Source organism: Poromitra crassiceps, assembly GCF_964638095.1.
Source record: "Poromitra crassiceps genome assembly, chromosome: 23".
Lineage (NCBI taxonomy): Eukaryota > Metazoa > Chordata > Actinopteri > Beryciformes > Melamphaidae > Poromitra > Poromitra crassiceps.
Window position 1 is genome coordinate 4,347,394 of NC_139639.1, and position 9,441 is coordinate 4,356,834.

General features: G+C 44.0%; 1 protein-coding gene across 1 annotated transcript in view; it reads left to right on the top strand.

Moving 5' to 3' along the window:
- LOC310797385 (adenylate cyclase type 1-like) overlaps nt 1–1,187 on the top strand; it is a gene marked incomplete at both ends in the record, with an annotated part of 47,230 nt that extends 46,043 nt beyond the window's left edge. Inside the window, one exon of the mRNA XM_083659754.1 lies at nt 738–1,187. Coding sequence (XP_083515880.1) covers nt 738–1,187 — 450 coding nt within the window. The remainder of the gene's footprint in view (nt 1–737) is intronic.
- Nucleotides 1,188–9,441: the final 8,254 nt, after the last annotated feature.

The following is a 9,441-nucleotide window of genomic DNA, read 5'->3' on the forward strand; positions in this document are numbered from 1 at the left end:
ACAGTCCTGGGCAGTCCACAACACAGTCCAGTGCAGTCCACAACACAGTCCGGGGCAGTCCACAACACAGTCCGGGGCAGTCCACAACACAGTCCAGTGCAGTCCACAACACAGTCCAGGGCAGTCCACAACACAGCCCACGGCAGGCCACAACACAGTCCTGGGCAGTCCACAACACAGTCTGGGGCAGTCCACAACACAGTCTGGGGCAGTCCACAACACAGTCCAGTGCAGTCCACAACACAGTCTGGGGCAGTCCACAACACAGTCCGGGGCAGTCCACAACACAGTCCAGTGCAGTCCACAACACAGTCCAGGGCAGTCCACAACACAGCCCACGGCAGGCCACAACACAGTCCTGGGCAGTCCACAACACAGTCCGGGGCAGTCCACAACACAGCCCAGGGCAGGCCACAACACAGTCCAGGGCAGTCCACAACACAGCCCTGGGCAGTTCACAACAGTGTCACGTGTCTGATAGAAACGTCATACTTACAGCACAGGGAGCCCCATTCAATGTAATGAACTGATTTCATTTGGGAACATTTTGCTGCATATATTTGCATAATAAATGAGGAAAAATAGCAAGACAATCGACAGCTCAAGTGCCTCTCGTTTTCACATTCAAATTAAGCCCTCGTTATGGACCCCTACTAGGCCCTAGGGGGAAATTGGGTATTTTCCTAATCTATGTGAATGCATCAGTATTTCCCCCCCCCCTCATTTGCGTAACTCAGGTGACCGAGGACGTGTATCGGCTGCTGAACACCAACTACGACCTGGTGTGCCGCGGCAAGGTCAGCGTGAAGGGCAAAGGCGAGATGCTGACCTACTTCCTGGAAGGCAAGGTGCAGGGCGTGGGCACGGTGACCACCTCCTCCGTGATGCGCTCCGCCAGCCTGGCGCGTCGCATTCACTCCTGCGGCAAGGCCAGCGTCCGGCCCGCCGCCGCACAGGGCAGCGGCTCCTCCCCCTCATCAGCTACGACGACCGTTCACGCCGTTGTGGGCGGAGCCTTGCAGACGAGCGCCGCCGCCAACATCAGCAGCAGCAGCCAAGCCCGCCCTCGCCTGCCCTCGTCCTGCGTGTCCAGACTGAGCGAGGAGGACGAGGACGACGACCTGGACGTGACGGAGATCAAGATCGAGGGCGCGACGGCGCCGCCGGTGGCGGATGTAGCGGTGTAGAGAGAAAAAACAAGACCGCAGACTTTGCTGAAAACAAGAGAAGGAACCTGGTTGGAACCCAGCAAAAAGACAGGGATATCCAGGTACTTCATATGTATCTTGGGCTACTGGCAATACTCATGATGAACCTCCTGAGTCTTGAGATGGTAATATTATGGACAATCATATCGGGGATTTGAACTGCACACCACTCAGAGACACAACCAGTGTGGAGAGTCAGCTCCTCTTTTAACGTCTCCATACCAGATGGTTTGGCTTGTGGTTTACCTGGATTGCCTCAGATCGAGGTCAAGTGAGTGTCTTCTTTTGGTATGTACATATTCCAAGTCGAGGATATGTGCAGCGTGATATGCAGTATTATCTACAGACTGATCATGGTATTGCTTTTGTACCGTCTACTCTCTCTGATTATGCCAAGGATACATTGCATTCTTCACAGTGTACAGAAGAAATCACGTTTCTTTTTGTCGTACGTAAGCATGCATGTGTGTGTGTGCATGTGTGTGGTTCATTTCTAATTGTAACGAAAAACAGCACAAAGTACTTTTTTATACTCTGAGCTCTTTGGATAATGTGCTTTTTAAGATCAATAGTGCATGACTTTGCAAGAGTTGACAGCCATAGGAGGGTACACCTGTCGAGGTACACCTGTACACCTGTCGAGAGAAAACCAAAGTAATGAGCTCTCCACGGGTCTGGGGGGTTTTACTGCGTACACTGCCTCGCCATACAAGAGGGAACAGATATAGTCGACTCAAGGTTTTTTGGCTTTTTTTTCTCTTCTTCTTCTTGTTTTTTTACTAAATATTTCCATCTACCATGCAAGTCAAGTGTGTCCCAGGGATGTCTCGCACACTCTTTCATGTATCTCAGAAGTCACCAAATTGACCTGAAAAACAGCAAAGAAGACCGAGAAGGGTCAATTATTTGAACCCACAACTCAAGAGGATTTATTTTTTTAATCGACGAGCAAAGTCGCAATTAAGAAATACAACAAACATAATTTTGTTTCAAAACCATGTATTTGGAAATCTCTTTTAGCCAATAGACTGCTTAAGTCCCGCCATTGCAAGATCAGGAAGTGAATTCCCTATTCATTTTTCCATTGACGTTTCGTAAAATCCATATAAAAAGAGTTTTACTTGGACAAACCAACTGATTCAGCTACATCAGAATCATGAGAGACCACACAACATTTCACTTGGACCAAAATATATATATATATTATTTATTTATTTATTTATTTATTTATTTATTTATTTATTTATTTGCCTATGGTCTCTCATGATTCTGATGTAGCTGAATCACTTGGTTTGTCCAAGTAAAACGCTTTTTATATGGATTTTTACCAAACGTCAATGGAAAAATGGGAACAGGGAATTCACTTCGTTAGGCCCCATGGGGAACCCGGAAGAGGGCGTGACTTAGGGACTCTACTGATCAATGCCTGATGTCCTTCAGCTGTTTCCCTGTTTGACAATGGTGTATGTGGCCTGTGTTAAGCATACAGTAAGCACAGCACAGGCAGTGGTGGCTACGGATTTGAGGAGGTGGCGGGGCGGGGCGGGGCGGGGCGGGGCGGGCGGGGGGGGGGGGGGGGTGCAGGAGGGGGGAGGGGCGGGGAGGGGCGGGGTGGGGGGGGGGTGGGGGGGTCAGGGGAAGAAGTAGCTGCTATGGAAACTCAAGTTGATGCCAAACCTGGACTCGTCACAAAGTAGTATAATAGTCAAATATGTCACATATAGGGGACATACACACCTTCACATGGTGCGCAAGTCTCTCTCTCTCTCCCTCAAGTCTCTCTCTCTCTCTCTCTCTCTCTCTCTCTCTCTCTCAAGTCTCTCTCTCTCTCTCTCTCTCTCTGTCTCTGTCACACACACACACACACACACACACACACACGTGCAAAGGCATTAAGGAATTGCCCCGCAAAGGCATCCACACAAAAGGTAGCACACAGTTCAGCACATACACTAAGCACACACACACACACACACACACACACACACACACACAGTTCAGCACATACACTAGTAAGCACACACACATCCAGTAAGCACAGACACAGACACACACACACACAGTTCAGCACATACACTAGTAAGCACACACACATACACACACACACACACACACACACACACACACACACACACAGTTCAGCAAACACACACACACACACACACACACACACAGTTCAGCACATAAACTAGTAAGCATACACACATACACACACACACACACACACACACACACACACACAGTTCAGCACATACACTAGTAAGCACACACACATACACACACACACACACACACACAGTTCAGCACATACACACACACACACACACACACATACACTAAGCACACACCCACGCTCTACAAACACATACACACACACACACACACACACACATACACGCACACACACACATACACTAAGCACACATGCTCTACAAACACACACAGACGTAAGCTAATGCTTACACTTGGCCTCTGCAAATGGTCCATGTACATGTCTTTACATTGTGACTAGTGACTAGAGGCCACAGGAACCTTGGTGCAGTGTCTGGCTACTGCTGGCTTTCAGGCATACATTTAGCATAGCTGTACTCCAGCTCGTAGCTATAGCTAAAGGTACTTTATAGTTTTCTTCTCAGACAGTAGAGCGAGTCTGACACGGTGTGCTTCACATGTCTTAGCCTATATCAGTATAGAACTTTCACTTGGTCTGCAAAAGTGTAAATATGACACGTTTCAAGTTTTTTGCCTTACTTCAACAATAAGCTTACAGTGATTGCAACCTGCCTTTTTTAGATATATTCACTTTGATATGCAGATCATACTTTTTGTAAATAGCCAAAAGCTGTAAACTATGTTGTATCTTGTACAGTGTAAAGTTGGGTTATTGAATATTTTGTAATAAAGACAATATTGGTGTACAAAATAACAAATGAGCCTACACTGAGTTTGCTGATTATTAATTGAGGCTGGGAATTTTTATCAGGAACTTAAAGAATCATTTTGTCACTGTGAGATGATTTTAGAACTACAGCAGGTCACCTGTGTAGTAGAAATGTGCAATTAATATTATATTTTTAATTGGAGCTCTATGAGCAGAGCAAAGTGACAAACCGCTGTAATGAGTAGTGAGTGATGTGTTCACGGCTCAAACAAAAAGTTAGCAGAGACAAAGCTATGCTTAATTTTTTTCCAATATTTTATTATAAAAATGTTCTGAACAATCCACGAACAGGACACACGAACAGGCTCGGACACAGGAAAAGGAAAAAAACATGATCAACATTCAACACTACAACGTGGTGCTACCAGCTGCCCAAGGCGCTTATTATGTGTTTATTAAAGATATTGTGCATGGGGTCTATGAGAAACCAGCCAGGTGAGTCACCCGTCGCCCCTAACCTCATCAAGGTAGGCTAGCAACGGGTCCCAGATAGCCCCAAAAAAAAAGTTAGTTGGTCCTCAGGAACTTAAGTCTCTCCACTTTTTTTATAACAGAGGTCCGTCAGCCACAATTGAAAAGAAGGTGAATAGGGGGACTTCCATTCCTTCAGAATGAGTTTCTTGGCAACAGTTGTCCCCTGCGTCAGAGACTGTTGCACACCTGTAGGGAAGTTCAGAGAGGACTCCAAGCAGCCGAAGATGGCGAGTTCTGCCTCTGGCTGAAGAAGGGTTATTTTGTACGCCTTAGAGCAGTGGTCCCCAACCACCGGGCCGCGGACCGGTACCAGGCCCCAACGCATTTGGTACCGGGCCGCGAGCCCGGTCAAAAACAAAAAACATTTTTTTTTTTACAAACTACAAACATAAATAAACGTCAACTTGAAACTATGTTTCAACTACCACACAGCCTATAATATTATAGCCTATGTTTATTAAAAAAAAATATATATATATATTATTATTAAAATTGACAACCAGTCCGCGACTTTTTTTGCCATCTATCTACGGGTCCGTGGCACAAAAAAGGTTAGGAACCCCTGCCTTAGAGTACCAATCAAATATTTTGGCCCAGAATCCCGTTAATAAGGGGCAGAACCAGAATTTAAATCTATATATGGTATATAGATTAAATTAAAACATGCCAGATGAAAACAGATTTTTGTTTTTATGTTTTCCCCCAAATACAGCAACAAATACAACCTTTTTTAGAGAAAGTTTGCCTCGTTAGTCCCAGTCTATAAAGCTTCATGTCACACATCTCAGTTCTTCATGACCCATACAATAACAGCTTTCACCCGGCTTATTTTGAAGCAATTCGAGGGTGTCATTCTGAAAAATGATTTTTTTATGTTTTCCCCCCTTTAAATACAGCTACAAATCCAGGTCATTTTTTTTAGACAGTTTGTCTTGTTAGTTCCAGTCTATAAAGTTTCATGTCACACACCTCAGCCCTTCACGACCCTTAGAATAACAGCATTCACCCCCCGAAAACAGCAAAATGGTACACAGACAATGACAGGTTTATTATGCCCATCGGTATCTCGCCACAACCCACGGATAAACATATGGATGTCAACATGTTCCAGACACCAATGTTTTCCCAGTGTTGATGTATAGTTTGCCAGGGGTTCACTCAGTGTAACAGTTAGGTCAATAAAGGCACGGCTTGCTCAACCATTTTCCCAGGCTCACCAAGTTCATTGGAATCTTCTTGCTTGGGACAGGGGGATCGACAGTTGTAGAGAGTTAAAAGTCACCGTGCAATTCATTGTGCATGTGTTGTGAATTTTGTGCTCGAGTAATCAGCATGTATATGAAAAAACAATTATACTGTAATGAAAAAACAGCTTGTCTAGCTTACATTGAAGGTGAACAGGACAGGAGCTGGTGATATTTGGAATTAGTATCTACTGTAGCAATATATATATATATATATATATATATAGAATAATACAGTCTGCTTTATTAGAATATAGGCCTACGTGTGTGTGTGTGTGTGTGTGTGTGTGTGTGTGTGTGTGTGTGTGTGTGTGTGTGTGTGTGTGTGTGTGTGTGTGTCTCCAACAACACACTTGGCTAATTAGCCTATCCTTCCAAGGCTGAGCTAATCAACTAATTAGCAACACCTCCATCACTTTCCTCACACAGGTCAGGCATTTGAACCACAAAAACAAACACACAGAAGTCAACAGAGCGTGTTCAAGTAATGATTTTCAAATAAAAGCAAAAGTGTGCGGAGCGTCTGCTGCTTCACCGAGAAAACAAGCAACCGCGTTGTTATCAAGTTCTCTCAGTCCAAGCCGAGGTTAACATGAAGCAACCAAGGATATCCAAGGTCAACGATGAACTCCACAAACAACACTCCCCCCGGTGGCATCAAAGCCGAAAGGGTTCAAGCCTGCTCGAGCAAACTGGGTCGTGACATTCATACTTTACTACAGTAGACCTGAGTCAAGAAAACAAGAGAAATGTATTTGATTTGTGTTGGGATTTTTAAATTAAATTTTAAATAAGTATATTTCTGATACTACCAAAGACTTAGATTTGATAGATTTTTGATGAGAGATTAGTAGTAGTTTTATGTTTATTTTCCTGTGACAAAATTATGTATTACAACACACTTCACATCACACACAAATTAACCCCAAATTACTTCCATGGACCCATTTCACAGCAACCGTTTTGAGGTGGTAAAAGCAGGAAGTAAAGCAGCTGTAACTAATACCATTAAATATGCTCTTCCATTCTGTTTAGGTGTTCCAGTGCCAGGTGCCCTCATTAATGCTAATGATTACACCTGTTTTACCACCTCAAAAGGTTGCAGTCCCTGCACACCTGACTTACTATTAAGACAAGAACCCTGTCTGCAACTTGGGAGCTACTTTTTCTTAGTTTCTTTGTCACAAAAGTTACAAGCATCAATAAATATCCGTCATCCAACTAAATGAATCGGCACCAATCTGTAAGTTTTATTAGGCTATCTAATTCTTTTAATAATTAATTGTTTTTTTAATTTCTGTTAAGGCAAGACACTCAATGAATAGGGTAAACTTTTAAACAATAGATGTCACCATGAAACTTTTGATTACTTTTGATAGTTGATTACTTACAATGAGACTGTTATTGTTTTGTATTACAAGTTTTCTGAAATGTTTATATGCAAATTAGGCATTATCTAATTAATATCCACTAATTTGCACATTTCCAGAAGTGAAATTAGCAAACTATATGGATAAAGCCAGGTGCAAAATATTTTTTTCGTTTTGTTGACATATTAGAGCCAAAGGTTTTTACATGGGGGATTTTGGATATCTCTTTTGATTATCACTCCATAAATCAGAAAATACAACAGTCAACAGGCATTAAAAATAAAAATAAATCACCATGTTTTTGGGAATAAATGTTATATAAATCAGGCTACAAATGAAAAAATATGTTAATGTTAAAGATATTCAGTTTAGATAGGAACACAACTGGAAAGTTTGGTGTATGTATTACTAGTGCTACTGAAGATTTCTGGCTGATATGATATGAGGGGAGGGGGGGGGGGAACTCATTTTGAGAAAACAAATCAAATGTTACATAATGAGTTACAAACCCCCCCTGTAAAAAAAAAAAAAAAAAAAACTCCAGAAAGTTGGGAATAAAACACAGATTTGGTATAAAAAGTGCTACTGAAGTGATTTGAAGTAGAGTATATATGAGAAAGAGAAAACTGCCTTTTACCCTATTCACCTGTATTTCACCGCAAGTGGGAATGTCATCGTGTCGCTGATTCACATTTAACACATGTATGAAACATTGGAAATTGAATAGTCCAGACAGCTGGAGACCATCGTGGAGGATGAGGATGAGACGCTGCAAGATGACTTGGAAGGAAGCGAAAAAGGAGAAGCGGAGACAGAGGAAGCAGTGGGAGAAAATGAGGGTGAAGATGATCTTGGTCGTCCATTGAGGGTGATGAGACCCATGCGCAGCTTTACTTCTCACTCTTCTGAGCTACCATCTCCTGTGTCAGGTCCAAGCTTCCACACAGGGGATCAAAATGATGGAGCCTCCCCACTGGGCCAACCCTCTCCTACGCCATTGGGAATAAAGGTAAGTGTTTTGTCTCACATTCACACTCGTGAGTCTTCACAAAAGTAGATGAGATACAGTGCAGCTCTGTTGTTCCACCTTCTTCCAGACCATCACACCTGTGGAGGAGAGGAGCAAGAAACTGCAGACGAAGGTGCCTCCGGCTGTGAGTGGCAATTAAAATGTATCGGCAGTGTCGGGTGAAAACCTAATTAATATGTGCTAATTTGCACACCTTTCCAGAACTGAAATTATTTTTTCATTTGTTGACATATTAGATCCAAGGGGAGGCAGTGGGAGAACATGAGGGTGAAGAAGATCTCGGTGATTCATTGTGGGTGTTGAGGGTGGTGAGACCCAGGTTCTTGTTCCACACAAGGGGTCAAACTGATGGAGCCTCCCCATTGGGCCTACCCCCTCCTGGGCAACTGAGGCGCCGCAAGAAGCACCTGGGACCAAAGGTAAGTGTTTTGTCTCACGTTCACACTCATGACTCGTCACAAAAGGAAATGAGAGAGCCTACAGTGCTGCTCTGTTCTTCCAGACCAGCACACCAGTGGAGGAGAGGAGCAAGACATTGCAGAGGAAGGTGCCTCTGGATGGTAGCTCTTCTGAGCTACCATCTCCTGTGTCAGGTCCAAGCTTCCACACAGAGGATCAAACTGATGGAGCCTCCCCACCGGGCCGAGCACTTCCTTGGCAACTGAGGCACCTGGCAAGAAAGGTAAGTGTTTTGTCTCACGTTTCACACTCATGACTCGTCACAAAAGGAAATGAGAGAGCCTACAATGCTGCTCTGTTCTTCCAGACCAGCACACCTGTGAAGGAGAGGAGCGAGACATTGCAGAGGAATGGGTCTCTGGATAGTAGCTCTTTTGAGCTACCATCTCCTGTGTCAAGTCCAAGCTTCCACCCAGGGGACACACTGAGGCACCGTAAGAGGCGCCTGGCAAGAAAGGTAAGTGTTTTGTCTCACGTTCACACTCATGACTCTTCACAAAAGGAAATGAGATAACAGTGCAGCTCTGTTGTTCCACGTTCTTCCAGACCAGCACACCTGTGAAGAAGAAGCGCAAGAAACGGCAGAGGAAGGGGTCTCCATCTGTGAGTAGCAAAATGTATCGGCAGTGTCCGGTGAAACCCTAATTAATATGCGCTAATTTGCACAAATCTCCACAACTGAAATCTGTAGGATATGGATAAAGCAAAATTATTT